Raw genomic sequence first — 19,662 nt, forward strand, 5'->3', positions numbered from 1 at the left:
GTAAGGATCGGACACAGTAGATGACGTGTGTGGAAGTACAGGTAAATCTCGGTTGAATGTGGAAGGATCCTTTGGGGCCTTGGACAGTGGGGCCTTGGGCCACAAGCCTTATTCCTGATAAAGAACTTATGTGCGAAACGCCAACTCTCCTGCTCCTCAGAAGTGCCTGACTGGCTGTGCTTTTCCAGCACCACACTTTTCGACTCTGATCTCCAGCATCTGCAGTCCTCACTTTCTCATCTGTCTCTTTCAAAGGGGAAGCACAGAGTGGCCTCTTTCTGTGCTTATCTCAGTGGATAACACTCCCTTCTGTAAATCAGAAGATTTGTGGTTCAATGTTTTCTACAGAAACCTGACTATACAAATTAAGGTTGACACTTCAACATCATAGAGTCACAGAAACTCAGAAAAGGTATAGAAACAGACCCTTTGGTCCAACCTATCCATGCCGACCAGATATCCCAACCCAATCTAGTCCCACCTGCAAGCACCTGGCCCATATCCCTCCAAGCTCTTCCTGTTCATATACCCATCCAAATGCCTCTTAAATGTTGCAATTGTACTAGCCTCCACCAGTTCCTCTGGCAGCTCATTCCATACATGTATCACCCTTTGAGTGAAAAAGTTTCCCCGTAGGTCTCTTTTATATCTTTCCCCTCTCACCCTAACCTATGCCCTCTAGTTCTGGACTACCCGACCCAGGGAAAAGACTTTGTCTATTTACCCTATACATGACCCTCATGATTTTATAAACCTCTATAAGGTCACCCCTCAGCCTCCGACGCTTGAGGGAAAACAGCCCAGCCTATTCAACCTCTCCCTATATCTCAAATCCTCCAGCCCTGGCAACATCCTTGTAAATCTTCTCTGAACCCTTTCAAGTTTCACAACATCTTTCCGATAAATTGTGATTTTAAACCCACATCGGTGTATACCAAAATTGTGAAGAGAACACTTGGGCAATGAACTTAATCAAATTTAGAAAATGGCAAATCAAATATAATGTGGAAAAATGCAAAGTTCATTTTGGAAGGAAGAGCAAATGAACAATATCTTTTAAATGGTGAAAAACTGAGGAAAGCTGCAATACAAAGGGACTTGGGGGTATTTGTGCATAAAACACAGAAATCTAACAGCTAATCATGAAGGCTAATCTAATGTTGACCTTATTTAAAGAGAGGAATTGGGTACTGTCGATACTGGAGACGAGGCACTGTTGCCTCACATCACCAGGGACCTGGGTTTGATTCCTGCCTCGGGCGACTGTCTGTGTGGAGTTTGCACATTCTCCCTGGGTCTGCGGGGGTTTCCTCCCATAATCCAAAGATGTGCAGGTTATGCTAAATTGCCCATAGTCTTGGGTGCATTGGTCAGGGTAAATATAGGGTAGGTGAATGGGTCTGTGTGGGTTATTCTTCGGAGGGTTGGTGTGGACTTGTTGGGCTGAAGGGCCTGTTTCCATGCTATAGGGAATCTAATCTAATCTAATTAGGGTAGTGCTTGAAAAGCACAACAGGTCAGGCAGCATCTGAGGAGCAGGAAAGGCTATGGAAGGGCTTTTGCCCGAAATGTCGGATTTTCCTGCTCCTCGGATGCTGCCTGACCTGCTGTGCTTTTCCAGCACCATTCTAATCTTATTTAAAGGTAGTTTGAGAATTAGAGTAGGGAAGTCTTACTATAGCTGGACAAGATGCTGATGAGACCACATGTGGATTACTGAGTGCCATTTGTCACCCTTATTTAAGGAAAGATACCATTTCATTCAATGCAGTTCAGAGACCGTTCACTAGGATGATCCCTGGTATGGGAGGGATGGTCTTAGGAGCAAAAGCTAAGCAGGTTGGGACTCTACCTCTCATTCTTCTGAACTCTAGTGAGTATATTCTCATTGAAACACAGGACTCTTAAGGGGCTTGACAGTGTAACTGCTGAGAAGTTCCTTGCCCTCATGGGAGGGTCTTGCACCAAAGGGCATAGTCATAGAATAAAGGGGTGCCAATTTAATACTACAATGAGGAGGATTTTTTTCTAAGAGTTGACAGTCTTTGAAACTCCTTGCCACAGAGTCCTTTGGGGATAGAGTCCTTGTTCATATTTCTTGTGGTCTTCTCATGTAAAAATATTAAACCTGAATACTTTACATCACTATATACTGTGGAGAAGTACATGGAAGTTAGGGAAGTTAGGAAAATAAGTACTGATGTCTTGAAAAGTGTCCACCTAACAGAAGAGATGCTGGAGGTTTTAAAATGCATAAAATAAATCGCTAGGATCTGCTCAGGTGTATCCCAGAACTTTGTGGCAAAACGGGGAAGTGATTGTTGGGCCTGTTGCTGAGGTATTTGTATACCTGTAATCAACAGCTGCAGATGAGGTGATGGGAGGCTGGATGGTGGCTAATGTGCTATATTTAAGAAAGGTGGTAGGGAAAACTCAGGAAACTATGGATCGTTGAGCCTGAGGTCAGTGGTGATCAGCGGTGGCAACAAGGATCGGTGCTGAGCCCACTGTTTTTTGTCATTTACGTAAATTATTTGGATGTGAATCTAGGAGATATGGTTAGTAAGCTTGCAGATGATACCCAAATTGGTGGTGTAGCGGGCAGCGAAGGAGGTTATGTCCGAGTGCAGTGGGACCTTGATCAGATGGGTCAATAGACTGAGGATTGGTCAATGGAATTAATTTAGATAAATGAGGTATTCCATTTTGGAAAGTCAAACCAGCGCAGGACTTATACAGTTAATGGTAGGGCCCTGGGGAGTGTTACTGAACAAAGAAACCCAGGGGTTCAGGTCCATAGTTGCTTGAAAGTGGAGTCTCAGGTAGACAGTTTTGAAGATGTTTGGAATGCTTGCCTTCATTGGTCAGTGCATTGAGTATAGGAGTTGGCACATCATTACAGGACATTGGTGTGGCTACTTTTAGAATACTGTGTATGATTCTGGCCTCCCTAATATCAGAAAGATGTTGTAAATCTTTTCTGAATTTTTAACTTTAACAAGGATGTTGCTGAGATTGGAGGGTTGAAGCTCAAGGGATAGATTAGATTAGATCACTGAGTGTGGAAACAGGCCCTTTGGCCCAACAAGTCCACACCGACCCGCCGAAGCGCAATCCACCCAGACCCATTCCCCTACATTTACCCTTTCTCCTAACACTACGGGCAATTTACCATGGCCAATTCACCTAACCTGCACACAGTCAGTCACCTGAGGTGGGAATTGAACCCGGGTCTCTGGCGCTGTGAGGCAGCAGTGCTAACCACTGTGCTGCCCAAGATATGCTGAATAGGCTGGAGCATTTTTTCCTGGAGCATCAGAGGCTGAGAGGTGACCTTCTGGAGGCTTATAAAATCATGAGGGGCATGGATCGTGTGAATAACCATAGTTTTTTTTCCCCCCAAGATAAGGAAGTCCAAAACTAGAGGGCATATGTTTAAGTTGAGGGGGAAAATATTTGAGACCTGAAGGGCAACTTTTTCCACACAGGGTGGTGCATATATGGAAATAACTGCGAGAAGAGTTGGAGGAGGTGGGGACAATTATAACAATTGTAAGGCATCTGGATAGGTACATGAATGGGAAAGGTTTAGAGGGATATGGGACAATTGCAGACTCCGTGGGACTAAATTGGTTTAAGATATCTGTTGATGTGGGCAAGTTGGACTGAAGGGTCTGTTTCTGTGCTGTGTCACTCTTAACTCTATAAAGTAATATTATTGACAGATATCATTGATATTAGAGTCAAATGACACTATCACAATACTAGTTGAGGCAGAGACTAGTTGAAGCATCAGTAATGGCAAATGCAGCAGATCCAGGATCAGTTAGAGTTAGTCCTGTTTTTTATGGCAAAGTATTTTGCTGTTTCTTTCAAAAGATCCCAGCCCAAAATTTGATGAGGCCCCATTCTGTTAACCATTTTCTGGTTAAGTTGTTTGGGCTTCAATGCAACCACTGTTATTGGACGAGCATTCTGCCTTTGACCTGTCTCTTTATCACAGGTGAAGGCAGTATTGCCTCTTTGGATAATCTTTCATGAGTAAATTTTAAATATTGACTTTTTTAATGTATGTTAATAGTCCATTGTTATTATTTGATCATGGACAAATTTGAATAATAATGAAATATCAAGTTGAAGCTTGATGTTTGCTTATCTCCTTGAGTGATAGTTCTCCACTCTGTAATAAGGCTATTGCATTGTATTATTTCCCAGGTAGTTTTATTGTCTTTTGTTAATTTAAAGTATGTTCAAAACTATTACTATTAAAGGACAGAAAAGTGGAAATATTCCTCAATGCTGACTGAATTCTAAATGCAAACTAATGAGTCATTTTTTTGCAATGTTGGCCATGTTAAATGTTAATAACAAAGCACTTTTTTTAACTAGGATGAAATGTCTGCTGAAAAGGAAAATACCATATTGCAACAAAGCTCAGGATTATCTAACAGTAAGAATAATGAAGAGCCGATGATTGACAATCCATATCTAAGACCAGTCAAAAAGCCCAAGATCCGTAGGAAGAAATGATATTCTGGAAACAATGCAGGAATGATTTGAGTGAATGCTATGCATTGTAATAACACAGCTATTTGAACTGAAGAAAAATGTTGATTTGAAAACTGTCGTCTTCATTGTAAAATATGAAAAAGGAATCTCAGATCTAATGGAGTCATGGTTTTTAATCCTGGAAGATATCTTACCATAACCAGGCCAATTTGGTAACTGTCACATCTGGATAACCAGTATCTGAAGCCAGAATCTGTTGCATTTCTGTTCTGGTGGAGCAAACACACTTCTGTTGCTAGTTTTAAAAACTATTTGAACTTCATTTCAGTGCAGCTTATGAACATCTTAAGATCTTTGGTCACATCACATAGATGAAGGCACACATTCAAGTGTGATAACAAATGACTATTTCTTCAACGTGACCGTTTGCAGTGGCAGTTATTTATTGTTGATTTTCCTGTTCATTGTAGATTATTTGCAGGTTCAACCAGAGAAAGGGTTTTTATAACACTTCACATCTCACATATTGTATCGCTTGGCCCTCTTCATTACAATATTTTTCACACTATTTGCCATTGCAGCTGGTTACAGAATATTTAAGCATTACAGCTGTCCCACAAACATGTTGTGTGCAGCAGTTATACAGTTTAATGTATATAAATATTTCTTCTGGTTTAAAAAAATAAATCTTGTTGAACTATTTAACAAAGTGCTTTGGACTACAGGCTGATGCTTATTTACCTTAACTGATAAATTTCATCAATGCAAAAATGCATTTGCTCACAGCGGCAAATGCAGCCAATGGAATAGAGATTGAACCATGGCTTTAACTAAGTAAATCAGCTGACCGCATGCAACTGACACAAGGGATCGTATGCTGAGTTGTGAGCTAGAGTAACACGTTCTTTAGTTGGTGGAGGGAGGGATGATCAAGAGAGGTGCTGACATTAAAAAATTAGCAAAAGACAGTGGTAAGCTGGGAGAAAATAAAATGTTAGATTTGAAGAAATGCCATTTAGAATTGAATTAAGTTTTCGAGCAGTGCAGTTATTTAAAGCAAAATCATTCAAACAGTCATGAAGATTTGATTTTATTCTTCAAGAACTTGAGACATGTTGTGGGAGCCCTTAAATTATGAAACAGCACAGAGATACCTAACCTTTAACTGCTCTTTTTTTTGTCCTCTCTGAGGATGCAGTTCATTTGGGGTTGGCTTTGGTGCTTGCCTGTGGTCATTTCTACTATGCAGGTTTATACAAATACCAGTGGAAGTATTCCTCAAGGAATGGATAACTGACAGAATACTTGCAGAATTTTGCTTCTGTTTCTCATCAGGAAATCTATTCCATATATTGATCACTACTGTTTATAAAAAAAAATTCCCTGATATTAGTTCTGAATTGGCATCTTACAGCTTGAACCTACTCTACAATTTAGTTATTTCTTGATCTACTACTTCCTTAATATATTAAGATCACCAGATGTTATTTCTCAATTCTGAAGAATCAAAGTTCCATTTAAAGTAGAAGTTATAGGTAACCTTTCAGAACTAGTCTCAAAGGTAGAAATAGCTATTTCAAGATTGTCACCTACAACCTGTTCACAGTCTGTCCCTCAGCTGCATCAACTTGGTTCAGGTGGTGTTGTTTATACCTTTTGAATTAAAATGTGAACATTCAGTTCTGAGATTAGGAGTTGGATGCCATTCTCTGAACTATTGGTGACAGTAATTTTAGAATGGTGCATTACTGGCATTGTCTTAATGAAATATTTCACTGACCTGTTATCTGGACATGGAAGGGCACAGTTTGAAGAATGACAAGTTCTTATATCATGATCAATATTGACATAGTGTTAAGTATTTAGATGGAGAGGAATTTGTTAAGCATGTACAAAACCTTTTGATTCAGTATGTAGATGTACCTACTAGAGAAGTTGCAAAACTTGACCTTCTCTTGGGGAATGAGGTAGGGCAGGCAACTGAGGTATCAGTGGGGGGGAGCACTTTGGGGCCAGTGACCATAATTCTATTAGTTTTAAAATAGCGATGAAAAGGATAGACCAGTTGAAAGTTGAAGTTCTAAATTGGAGGAAGGCTAATTTTGACAGTATTACCAGCAAACATCTGCCCCAATTTTGACTTGGGGCAGATGTTTGCTGGTAAGGGGATGGCTGGAAAATGAGAAACTTTCAGAAATGAGATAATGAGAATCAAGAGAAAGCATACTCCTGTTAGAGTGAAAGGAAAGGCTGATAGATAAAGGGAATACTGGATGACTAAAGAAATTGCGGGTTTGCTTCAGAAAAAGACGGAAGTGTATGTCAGGTATGGACAGAATAGAACGAGTGAATCCTTGGAGTATAAAGGCAGTAGGAGTTTACTTAAGAGGGAAATAAGGAGAGCAAAAAGGACGAGATAATTTTGGCAAATAGAGTTAGGGAGAATCCAAAGTGTTTTACAAATACATTAAGGACAAAAGGGTAACTAGGGAGAGAATAGGGCCACTCAAAGATCAGCAATGTGGCCTTTGTGTAGGGTTGCAGGAGATGGGGGAAGATACTAAGCGAGTGTTTTGCATCGGTGTCTACTGTGGTAAAGGAAATGGAAGATATAGAATGTATGGAAATAGATGGTGACATCTTGAAAAATGTCCATATTACACAGGAGGAAGTGCTGGATGTCTCAATGCATAAAAGTGGATAAATCCCCAGGACCTGATCAGGTGTACCCTAGAACTCTGTGAGAAGCAAGGGAAATGATTGGGCCTCTTGCTGAGATATTTGTATCATTGATAGTCACAGGTGAGGTGCTGCAAGACTCGGTTGGCAAACATGGTCCCTCTATTGAAAAGAAGTGGTAAGGACAAGCCAGGGAACTATAGACCAGTGAGCCTGACGTCGGTGGTGGGCTTCCTGGAGGGAGTCCTGAGGGGCAGGGTGTACACTTATTTGGAAAGGCAAGGACTGATTAAGGATAGTCAACATGGCTTTGTGTGTGGAAAATCATGTCTCGCAAAGTTGATTGAGTTTTTTGAAGAAGTAACAAAGAGGATTGATGAGTGCAGAGCGGTGAACGTGATCTATATGGACTTCAATAAGGTTGTTCAACAAGGGTCTCCACGGGAGACTGGTTAGCAAGGTTAGATCTCATGGAATACAGTGCGAGCTAGCCATTTGGATACAGAACTGGCTCAAAGGTAGAAGACAGAGGATGGTGGTGGAGGGTTGTTTTTCAGGCTGGAGGCCTGTGACCAGTGGATTTCCACAAGGATCGGTGCTGGGTCCACTACTTTTCATCATTTATATAAATGATTTGGATGTGAACATAAGAAATATAGTTAGTAAGTTTGTAGATGACACCAAAATTGGAGATGTCATGGGTAGCGAAGAAGGTTACTTCAGATTATAATGGGATTTTGATCAGATGGGCAAGTGGGCTGAGGAGTGGCAGATGGAGTTTAATTTAGATAAATGCGAGGTGCTGCATTTTGGGAAAGCAAATCTTAGCAGGACTTATACACTTAATAGTAAGGTCCTTGGGAATATTGCGGAACAAAGAGACCTTGGAGTGCAGGTTCATAGCTCCTAGAAAGTGGAGTTGCAGGTAGATAGGATAGTGAAGAAGGCATTTGATATGCTTTCCTTTGTCGGTCAGAGTATTGAGTACAGGGGTTGGGTGGTCATGTGGTGGCTGTACAGGATATTGGTTAGGCCACGTTTGGAATATTGCGTGTAATTCTGGTCTTTCTATCGGAAGGATGTTGCAAAACTTGAAAGGGTTCAGAAAAGATTTACAGGAATGTTGCTAGGGTTGGAGGATTTGAGCTATAGGGAGAGGTTGAATAGACTCTGGCTGTTTTCCCTGGAGCATTGCAAGCTGAGGGTGACTGTTTATGAAATCATGAGGGGCATAGATAGGGTAAATCGACAGTCTTTTCCCTGCTATGTTGGGAGTCCAGAACTAGAGGGCATAGGTTTGGGGTGAGAGGGGAAAGGTATAAAAGAGTTAACTTTTTCATGCAGAGGGTGGTGCATGTGTGGAATGGATTGCCAGAGAAAGTGGTGGAGGCTAGTACAATTGCAACATTTAAAAGGCATCTGGTTGGGTACAGTGCTGGTAAATCGAAATTAAATTGTGTTGGGATATCTGGTCAGCATGAACGAGTTGGACTGAAGGGTTTGGTTCTGTGCTGTACATCTTTGTGACTCAGGAATCTATTGTTTTCATGGTCTTTCATCCCAACGCTGGAACATGCACATGTTTTCCTTTGTTTTTTTTTAAATGGTTGTTGTACTTAAAGAAATGTAATGAATTGTTTTAGGATGTTCTGAGTGATAGAATTGTGAAACTCCTATCTATAATTCAAAATATGACTTGGTTGCTAGTCAGCGTGCAAAGACACAACTGCAAGAGCCAATCAGCCATTTGAAGAAATTAAAAACTTGAGATGCTTTAAGGGAGATGGGATAAACCTCCTATACATAGACCTTTGTTTTTCAGTTTTTCTGATCTCTATATCTTCAGCCGCGCGTGGATCACCAGGACTGTAGTTTGAACAATACAAGTGGCAACAACTGGATTTCAGGGGTAACAAGAGCACTGAACTTTTGGATATGCTGCTATATTTTGTTTTGGCAGTTATTTCCGTTACCTCGACTTGCATTGTCACTATTATATTTTTGGGACTAAAAACGTTACAACAGATAATTGCTGCTCTGTCATTAAGGAAATAGTTAAGACAGATGGAAGTGGTGTGCATTTGATGCCAGAATGAGGTTGCCACGTAGTGAAAGGAGATCCTTTTTAATTCCTTGGGAGCACTTGTGTACACGTAGCACAAACTCTCAGAGCTTTCTATGCATTCTAACACGTAGAGGGCAATCTGTGTTTAATCAGTGTAGCAGACAAATTGCAGGCTGACAAGGTTCCACTGCTTCAGCCCAAGGAAGTATTAGCAGGAAGTGGGAGTGGGGGGGGGAGGAGCACCCTCAAATATGTGCTTTTTGGTTTTGAGAAAGACAGTTTCGGGGGTAGTTTGCAAACTTTCCAAGTGGTGGGTGGAGCTCCCACTGTCAGGAGAGGGGACAGGGACAGGGACAGGAGGGTCGGCTGAATGGCTGGGCGTGTACGTGCTGCCAGGCGGGGCCGACGGTTGGCTGTCAGCGCGCGTCAATCGAGCGGCGTCACAGGAAGTAGTCCCCGGGCGGAGAGTGACGGTTGGTGCGGTCATGTCGGCGAGGTTGAAAAACGGCTGATCGTTTCCCCCCCTCCCCAAAAAAAACACAACTGCCGGTCGGTGATGTCTCCTCGGAGATGAGGGTGCTTCAGTGTGAGTACGGGTTTTCGGCGACGCGTTCGTTGTCTCCCCCCCCATGTCCTTGAGCGAGCCAGGCCCTCGGCGGAGAGTAGGCCTCGGCTCGGTCTCCCCTTCAGGGGAAAGGGAGAACAGCACCGCGGGGGGCGCTCCCTGGGGCTGGGGGCGGGGGAGGATGGGCTTCCCGCACAGAATGTCATGGGGATGGTCTTGGCCACGTTATATTTCCGCGAAGATCTCGGGTGCGGACTCTGCGTGTGTTGAGTCCAGCTCCACCGGGAGGCTCTGAGTGACAGCCCCCTTCGGCAGGGCAGCCCCGCATTCGCCGCCCACCACTGATCTCGAAATGACTGTGGATGGGCGCCTGAGGGAATTAGACTTACAACGCCGCCGTGTGTGTGTTCGGCGGCGGGGGGGGGCATAGGGCTGCTCTGCGGGGGTCTGGCATGAAGCTCACGGCTGCAGACCGCCCCTGTACTGAGAGAGCAACCACCTACAGTCCTCACTTTCTACTGGGTAGAGAAAGCCCAAGTTATCCATGCAATGGGGGACTGGGGGGGTGGTTTAAGAAGCAGGGTAAAAACGAGGACTGCAGATGCTGGAAACCCGAGTCTGAATTAGTGTGGTGCTGGGAAAGTACAGCAGGTCAGGCAACGTTCCAAGGAGCAGACAAATCGACGTTTCGGGCAAAAGCCCTTCATCAGGTTAAGAAGCAGGCCATTCGAGTTCACACCAACCCTCCGAAGAGCAACCTTCCCCCCGTCCTCCTCCTCCTCCACCTAACCGGCATTATCTTTTAAATGTGGGAGGAACCCCATGAAGACTGGGGAAAAGTGTGCACCCTGCGCACAGCCCGAGATTGGAATTGAACTCGGGACCCTGGCTCTGTGAGCCCTGTCAGGCAGTACTCTAGTATCTTGCCTAATTAGGAAGTGACTGGTAATGGGGAATTGGGAGGTGATGTATTTTTCTCATTTTAGACTTGCGATTCCTCTTGCTTCTGGTTATGTATTGCAGTAGATTTCACGTCGGTAAAACTGGCCCCCCTAAGAGAGAGCACACACGTGCTTAACTGGATCGAGAAGTGTGGCGCTGGAAAAGTATAGTAGGTCAAGGAACAGGAGAGTTGACGTTTCGGGCATAAGCCCTTCGTTAGGGATGTGGGGAAGGGGAGGGGGGGCGAGAAATAAGTAAGTGGCTTGGCCTGGGGGGTGCGTTTCGGCTAGCTGGGAAGGCAATAGGTATTGAATTTATTGTCACGTGTACTGAGGCACAGTGACAAGCTTTGCTTTGCGAGCAATATAGACATCACATAACTAAGTAGCATAGATAGTAAATAATAGGTAGACAGTGACAAAAACACAGGTACAGGCGAATGTTAAAAGTTTGAGAGTCTATTCGGTAGGTAAAAGCTGTTAGGAAACTGGCTGGTGCGAGTGTTCAGGCTTCTATACCCTCTGTCTGACGGTAGAGGTTGTAGAAAAACATTGCCAGGGTGGGATGGATCTTTAAGAATGCTGGCAGCCTTTCCTTGACAGCAGGCCAGGTAGCTGGATTCTATAGATGGGAGGTTGGCCTTTGTGATTGTCCAGGCCGAGTTCACCACTCTAACCATCTCCGATTTTGAATGGTACAGTTGCCGTGCCAGGTAGTGATACATCCAGATGGAATGTTCTCGATGGCGCATCTATAAAATGGTGCCAGGTGATGGTGATAGGTCGGAGGGGAGGGTGGAGTGGATAGGTGGGAAGGAAGATGGACTAGTAGGGCCGTTCAAAAGGATGGTGTCAGTTGGATCTGGGGTGACGTGGGCGGAAGGGAGATGAAAACTGGTGAAATGCATGTTGATGCTGTATGATTGGAGGTTCCCAAGGTGGAAGAGGAGGTGTTCTACCAGTTGTCGGGTGGCTTGGATTTGGCGGACTTACATGTCCTTGGTATGGGTGGGTGGGGTGGTGTTGATGTGGTTGGCCACAGGTTAGTGGAATTGTTGATGCCAACTTGTGGAATGTTTCAGGGAACATCTCTGGGACATATGCACAAAGCAACCCTGCCATCCTGTGGCCTATCCACTTCATCTCCCCCTCCTACTCCTCCAAGGATGTGCAAGTCCTGGGCTGCCTCTGCCAAATCAGAGCCATCTGACACCTGGAGGTGGAACGCCTCATCTTTCGCCTTGGGATCCTCCAACCCCACAGCATCAATGTCGATTTCACCAGTTTCCTTCTCTCCTCCCTGCTCGACACACACCACCACCTCATCCCCCCCCACTTCCCTCAGAACTATCCTACCTGTCAATCCTCCTTCCCACCTATCTGCTCCAACCTATCCCCATGCTTGCATCTACCGATTGCGTTCCCAGCCACCTTCCCCCAGCACCGTTACTCCTGTCCCGACACCCCCCTCTTCTCCTCCCCCCCAATGACACACACTCTTAGTGCAGGGCGTATGTCGGAAATATTGACTCTCCTGCTCCTTGGATGCTGCTTAACGTGCTGTACCTTTCCAGTGCCATGCATTTCGACTGATCTCCAACATCTGCAGTCCTCATGTTCTCCTAGTATATATGTGGAGGGCTGCTCAATGTAACAGGTATAGAAGTGTGAGGATTGAGACTTGATATCAGAAGAAAGTCTTGTTACAAAAATATTTTAAATGCAACGAGCTACAGTGTTTGTAAAGTATGTGCCAAAATAGGTTGTCCTGAGTGGTATGGTAAGAATGGCCTGAGTCTTCCAGGGTTGTGTGGTGGAGGGAAATCTGCCCTTGACTGGTCACTGGTAATTGCGTACTCTGAAGATGCAATGTTGTTCCTCCAGTTTGAGATGAATCACATTGCATCTTATCCCCAGGCACTTTACAGCCTTTTGGACTTAATATTGAGTTCAACACCATCAACTTGTGAACCCACTCCCATTCCTTCTCTTTCTTTTAGTTTTTCTTGTTAGATTCCTTGTCACCAAGTTTTCTCTCCTCTCCCCTCCCCCACCCCAGAGAGATTGTCTGTTCCTAACAGTATGGCAGTTAGACACACCATTGTTTTGCTATTCTCACATTCTGATCACTTAATCTGAACTATCAACATCCTTTCTCCCTTAGCATTCCACTCCACCCCCCCCGCCCCAACACTTACACATTTCTCTCTTGATACTGCCAGACCTGCTGTGATCTGCAGCATGCTTTATTTTCAGTAGAGATTTCAGCATCTGCAGTAATTTGTTCCTAAATTGGGATGTAATTATGATGCTTCAAAATCAAATAGTTTGTGCATGATTAATAAAGTTAAAAATCACACAACACCAGGTTATAGTCCAACAGGTTTAATTGGAAGCACACTAGCTTTCGGAGCGACGCTCCTTCATCAGGTGATCAGCACACAATCACCTGATGAAGGAACGTCGCTCCGAAAGCTAGTGTGCTTCCAATTAAACCTGTTGGACTATAACTTGGTGTTGTGTGATTTTTAACTTTGTACACCCCAATCCAACACCGGCATCTCCGAATCATGATTAATAAAGTTAGGGTGAGTTACTGAAAAGCAGATGGCACTGGTTCTTAGCACCAGCATCTTGATGAGGAAGAATTGACAAGTATGGATATAGTCAATGCTAATTACTCTAAAATGACCTTTGTGAATATGAATTATATTAATTTACTGACATATTAGTACTTAAGTTTCAATTATTGATACAGCCTATTTGAGAACTTGCCATGTGAAAATTCCAGTAATGATGACAACACAGTAAAGTACAATTTTATGAAGCAAGTTACTACATGTTCTAAAAATCTAAAACAATGAGAAATTATTGAAAGAACTAGAACACTCAGTTTCTGTCAGAGAATATGCAGTTTCCCGTTTTCAAAGTAATGCCATTATTTGAAACAGAAAAGTAAATTCTTTATCTGAACTGAACAGATGAAAAGAAGGATAAAAGTCAGGAGTCTTGTTAACTTGAGCAATTAATAGCTGGAGATGGAGCCCAGAGACAGGGAAAACAGTTGGGCATTCAAAGGTCAGTGTAAAAGAATCAGTAACTATTAATGTGGACTGTTGATAGTTGATACTTGTGATGGCAAGGTCTGGTGTGTAGAGGTTGGGAGAAGGAATTGGGAGAAGATACTCAGGCCCTAAAATGATCAAACTCTATTTTTTTGTGTCCTGAAGGCATCAGGGTCCCCAAGTGGAAAATGAGTTGCTGTTGCAGGTGTTGCAGTCCAACTGAACGTTCCACTAATGTGCTGCATTTTAGGTGAAGGTGGCAAAGAGAAAATGCAAAGAAAGGCGTGTTCAGATTTTAGAGCTGTGTGGCTAGGAAAGCTGTACTGTTCCTGAAGTTTCCATGAAATTTTTGTGAAACTGGATGTCTGAGGAACAGGAGGGACAAATTAAATGACATGCAGCATTCTAGTGATGCTCAGAGTTTTCTCAGGAATGGAGGCATTAGGTGCAGAAATGGGCAATTCAGCCCTTTGTGTCCCCTCTGCCATTTAACATGAGCCTGGTTGATTGTATCCTCATGGAGTCGAGAGTGGGGTGCTGAAAAAGCACAGCCGGTCGGGCAGCATCTGAGGAGCAGGAGAATCGAAGTTTCGGGAGTAAGCCTTTCGTCAGGGTCTTATCCTTGTCTCACCTCTCTCTTGCCTGCTTAATTCCCATTGCCCTTTATCCCACTTTTCATCAGAAACTTATCTGTTTCTTTCTTGAATCTGTTTGTTTGATTCTGCCTCCACGGAACTTCGGGCAGATAGTACCACAGAATCACAACTCTGAGAGAAGTAATTTCTCCTCATCTCCGTTTTGAACCTATCTCCTCTCATTCTATATCCACGACTTTTGTTCATGACTGTCCCACAAGAGGAAACATCTGTACAACGCCTCCCAAAGTAACAGCAGCTTAAGACCATAAGAAATAGAAACAGGAGTAGGCCATTCAACCCCTCAAGCGTGATTTGCCATTCATAAAGATCGTGGCTGATTAACTCTTATATTGTTCACTTTGTTGTCGTTTCCCCATAACCCTTGATTCTCCTTCACACAAGTATATAGTGTCTTATGAAAACATTTGCCGATCGATCCTCTCGATCAATTATATGTAAAATTGTCTGGAAGTTCACTGCTTAATGATTTTTAAGAAATTTTCTTGTACTTCAGATAATGACCGTTGAATGTAATTTGAGGTAGATAACTGTAGATTTTGCATGTTCGCAGCTGTTCACAGAAGTAGATATGAACAAAGCAGATTTGCACCCACTGTTTCCTAAGTCATGGCTAAAGTTTAAGAAAGTAAATACACCTGCCACAGCTCTTCATATAAACACCACATGATCCTGTACGTCCTGTAGTTCTTTCTTTCTCGACATTTTCTGAGAGCACATTTCTTATATTTTCAAGTGTGTTGCCTTATTGTAAGAGTGTTTTTGTATCTTAACCATCCAGGCCACTGTTCTTGTACATTATTTTCTTAAAGAAATCTGCCTGTCAAAGCACACAGACAAACATTTGATTATAATGACCAGTTGGTCAGCCCTGCACTAGTTGATGGTAGCATACCATTATTTTGTTAGCTGTGCATTCACTCTGCATTTCTGATATGTTAAGCATGCCTTTAAAATATTAATGCACTGGTGACTGAAGTATGTGTGGACCGTGTAACAGTGTCAGGTTTCATTCAATAAATAACAAGATGCTAGAAAAAAGTCAGGTCCAGGCTGCAATAATGGAAAGCAATGGTTAATATCTCAAGTCTATGATATTTCATTAAACTTAATCATCATCATCATCCTATAGGAGCACATGGTGTTGGAGGTAGTATATTTGCATTAACAGGGAATAGGCTAATGGGCAGACAACAGCGAAGTATAAGGATAAAAGGTACTTTTTCACATTAGCTACCCTGAACAATGGGGTTCCATAGGGGTCAGTGTTGGGACCACAGCTGTTTGAAATGCATGTATCAATGACTTGGAGGAAGGAAGTGAATGTACTGTAACCACATTTGCAGATGATACAAAAATAGGTGGAAAGGCAGGTTGTGAGATGGATACAAGCAGTTTGTAGAGAGATATTGTTGGGTGAAATAGATGGGCGTTGAAACTTTATTGCTGGAACAGCACAGCAGGTCAGGCAGCATCCAGGGAACAGGAGATTCGACGTTTCGGGCACAGGTCCTTCTTCAGGAATAGATGGGCAAAAACTTGGCAAATGGAATATAATGTGGGAAACTGAAAATTGTTTATTTTTAAGTGGAGAGCTATTATTAAAATGGAGAAAAACTGCATAAAGCTGCAACACAAAGGGACTCGGGAATACTTGCACACAAAACACAAAGCTAGCACACAGGTGCAGCAGGTGCTTAGGCGGCTAATGGAGTGCTAGCCCTTATTTCGAAGGGGCTGGGGTATACAAGAGGTGAGTCTTCCTGCAACTGTACAAGATGCTGGTGAGATGACATCTGGACTACTGTGAGCAGTTTCGGTCCTCTTTGTTTAATGTGCAAAGGTTAGACAACATGGGTCTTTACCCATTCGTGTTTACAAAAATTGGAAGTGATCTTATTGAAACATGAAGGCATTGGTGGATTAATGCTGAGAGAATGTTTCCTCTCATGGTAGAGTCTAGGACAAGGGGAACGCCATCTCGGTAAAGGAGTGTCAATTTAAGACTCAGCTGAGGATGGATTTCTTAGATTGAGTGTCTTTGGAACTCCTTGGGTTATGGAGCAAATACAGAAAAATGCGTGTGAGGAATGTCAGCTCAGGCTTTAATCCTATTGAATGGAACAGCTCAAGGGGCTGAACTCTCCTCCTTTTCCTATGATTCCTGATGAAGGGCTTTTGCGCGAAACGTCGATTTTGCTGCTCGTCGGATGTTGCCTGAATTGCTGTGCTCTTCCAGCACCACTGATCCAGAATCTGGTTTCCAGCATCTGCAGTCATTGTTTTTACCTCCTTTCCCTATGCCTTATGGTCAAGAATCTGATTCTCTCCACAGATGCTGCCTGATTTGAATTTGTAACCTTTTTTAAAAAGATTTCAGCTTTCCAGCATCTGCTGTTCTTTGCTTTTGTATTAGTATTTTGTTCAATATTTAACAGTATGTAACAGTGCAAAAGAAATCAACAATATGTAACATCGCATTCACCTCGGCACCTCCTTCCTTCCTTGTAGCTGCCAGATTCCATAATATCTGAACAACCCCAAACTCTTCACTGATGCTCCAAAATTTCCTCTACTGTCCTATTATATTCCCTCACTCCTCTTGCAGTTTCCCCCAATTGACATGCAGTATCTCACACAAACTTCTCAATACAAATTCTCACCCCAGGCTCACGTGAAAATGCCAATGTAAGTTTATTGTCACAAAGAAAGACAGATCTATACACACATTTGGTTAGAAATGCTTTTCAATATAAGTAATGACATTTACACGGAAATTAATGATTTTCTTTTAGAAATGTGTACAAAGAAAGGACATAGACTATTCAAGCATTCAAATTTGTTATCAATCATGTTTGCATCTTAAGTCATCCATTTGCCATTGCTTGCCACCCCTCAATAATTCTGTCAGTCTCAAAATTATTCATTGAGTAGGTATCTAACCACTGGTTTTTATTGGGAGAGCCCTATACCTGACAACCATTGCAAGAAGTACTTTGTAACTTAATTCCAGCTTTTATCCCTTGGCTTACGCCACTGCACCAGTGGAGTTTAAAGTCAAGAGTGTGGTGCTGGAAAAGCGCAGCAGGTCCGGCAGCAACCGAGGTACAGGAAAATTGATGTTTTGGACAAAAGCCCTTCAAAGAATTCCTGATGAAGGGCTTTTGCCCGAAATGTCAATTCTTCTGCTCGGATGCTGCCTGACCTGTGCTTTTCCAGCACCACACTCTTGACTCTAATCTCTAGCATCTGCAGTACTCACATTTTGCCCTATGGAGTTTAACTCTGTCAACCATTTCATTTCCTTCCAAAATGATCAAATTACTTTCTGACATTCTATATTTCACTGATTCTTATAATTGCTCCACATGGTGTAAATGTTGGAGCCAAGGTAAACACCCTGGTAAATTTGGATTCATGCCTTCCAAGGTCAAATTATCCTTTCTGTGGTCCTGTGCGCGTGTGTAATGGCGCCGGACTGGTTTCGGAGGCCGATGGAAGTTGGAGCCAATGTTGGAGCCAAGGTAAACACCCTGGTAAATTTGGATTCATGCCTTCCAAGGTCAAATTATCCTTTCTGTGGTCCTGTGCCCAGAACATGACTTAATGCTTAAGATAGTCTGTCCACAGGAGCTGATATAGTTGCAGCACAGTTTCCTCCCCATTATATTCTAGGTCTCTAATTATAAACAGCATCATTTCATAGGTCATAGAGTCATACGTCATGAAAACAGACCCTTTGGCCAGCTCCTCCATGTTGACCAAGTTCCTTAACTGAACTGGTCACTTTTGTCTAGGTTTGGCCCATTTCCCTCTGAACCTTTCCTGTCCATGTACCTGTCTAAATGTCTTCTCAATGTTGCATCTATACCTGCCTCTGGCAACTTGTTCCATGTACGCACCATCAACTGTGCGTAAAAGATGCCCCTCGGGTCCATTTTAAATCTTTCCCCCCTCATATTAAACCTATGCCCTCTAGTTTGTATCCCCCTACGTGGGAGAAAAGATCTTGGCTATTCACCTTATCTATGCCACTCATGATTTTCTAAACCTCTACAAGGTCACCTCTAAGTCCCAGCTTATCCAGTCTCTCATTATAACTCAAACCTTCTAGTTTCAGCAACATCCTTGTAAATATTCTTTGCACCCTTTCCAGTTTAAAAACATCCTTCCAGTAGAATAGTGACCAGAATTGTACGCAACACTCCAAATGTGGCCATACCAATGTCTTGTGTAGCCGTAATGTGACATTCCAGCTCCTGTACTCCATGCTCTGATGAAGGCAAGCATGCTAAACGCCTCCTTCACCTGTTACACTGCTTGCAAGGAGCTACATACCTGCATTCCTTTCTGTTCAACGACACTCTCAAGGCCTGACCAAGTGTATAAGTTCTGCACTGCATTGTCTTATCAAAATGCAACACCTCGGAGAGATGTATGGCATGGAAACAGACCCTTCGGTCCAATCCATCCACGCTGACCAGATATCCCAACCTAATCTAGTCCCATTTGCCAGCACTTGGCCCATATTCCTCTAAACCCTTCCTATTCATATCCATTTTGATTATTTTGTGTACCCATTTCCATTTCAGTGGGCCAAGTACATATGTCCCTAATTCAATTTGACCTTTCACTGTCAAATAATAATTTACCACCAAATTATAGATTAAGCTGATGATGTTGTACTAACACCCAGTAAGTTGTTTCTGTCAAAGTTTTGCCAAAATCAAATTATCTATCAATGTCACTTTGTAATGTTGTACTCACATTTATGTTACTTACTATACAACCAACCATTGTGATATCCAGAAACGCATTCCACTTTTGTACTTTACAGGACATTGTTTGAGAGATTATCTGGGAAGGGAGGTTTAGGATACACCCTTGTATAGAACTGCAGGGAAAGTATGGGGGGAAGAGAGAGAAGGCGGGTAGGTCATTCATTTGGAGACAGTGCTGAAAATGTGTTGCTGGAACAGCGCAGCAGGTCAGGCAGCATGCAGGGAACATGAGAATCGACGTTTCGGGCATAAGCCCTTCAGGAATGAGGAAAGTGTGTCCAGCAGGCTAAGATAAAAGGTAGGGAGGAGGGACTTGGGGGAGGGGCGTTGGAAGTGCGATAGGTGGAAAGAGGTCAAGGTGAAGGTGATAGGTCAGACAGGGGTGGGGGCGGAGAGGTCAG

At 43.1% G+C, this 19,662-nt stretch overlaps 2 protein-coding genes across 2 annotated transcripts in view; both read left to right on the top strand.

Annotated features, from left to right (window-relative positions):
* Positions 1–5,221, top strand: part of taf8 (TAF8 RNA polymerase II, TATA box binding protein (TBP)-associated factor) — a 22,574-nt gene extending 17,353 nt beyond the window's left edge. Inside the window, exon 9 of the mRNA XM_043716556.1 lies at positions 4,390–5,221. Within this exon, the coding sequence (XP_043572491.1) occupies positions 4,390–4,530 (141 nt within the window). The 3' untranslated portion in view covers positions 4,531–5,221. The remainder of the gene's footprint in view (positions 1–4,389) is intronic.
* A 4,443-nt stretch (positions 5,222–9,664) lies between these two features.
* Positions 9,665–19,662, top strand: part of mdm4 (MDM4 regulator of p53) — a 58,326-nt gene continuing 48,328 nt past the window's right edge. Inside the window, exon 1 of the mRNA XM_043716557.1 lies at positions 9,665–9,839. The gene's annotated coding sequence lies outside the window, so the exon portion shown is untranslated. The remainder of the gene's footprint in view (positions 9,840–19,662) is intronic.

Source organism: Chiloscyllium plagiosum, chromosome 26 (assembly GCF_004010195.1).
Source record: "Chiloscyllium plagiosum isolate BGI_BamShark_2017 chromosome 26, ASM401019v2, whole genome shotgun sequence".
Classification (NCBI taxonomy): Eukaryota; Metazoa; Chordata; class Chondrichthyes; order Orectolobiformes; family Hemiscylliidae; genus Chiloscyllium; species Chiloscyllium plagiosum.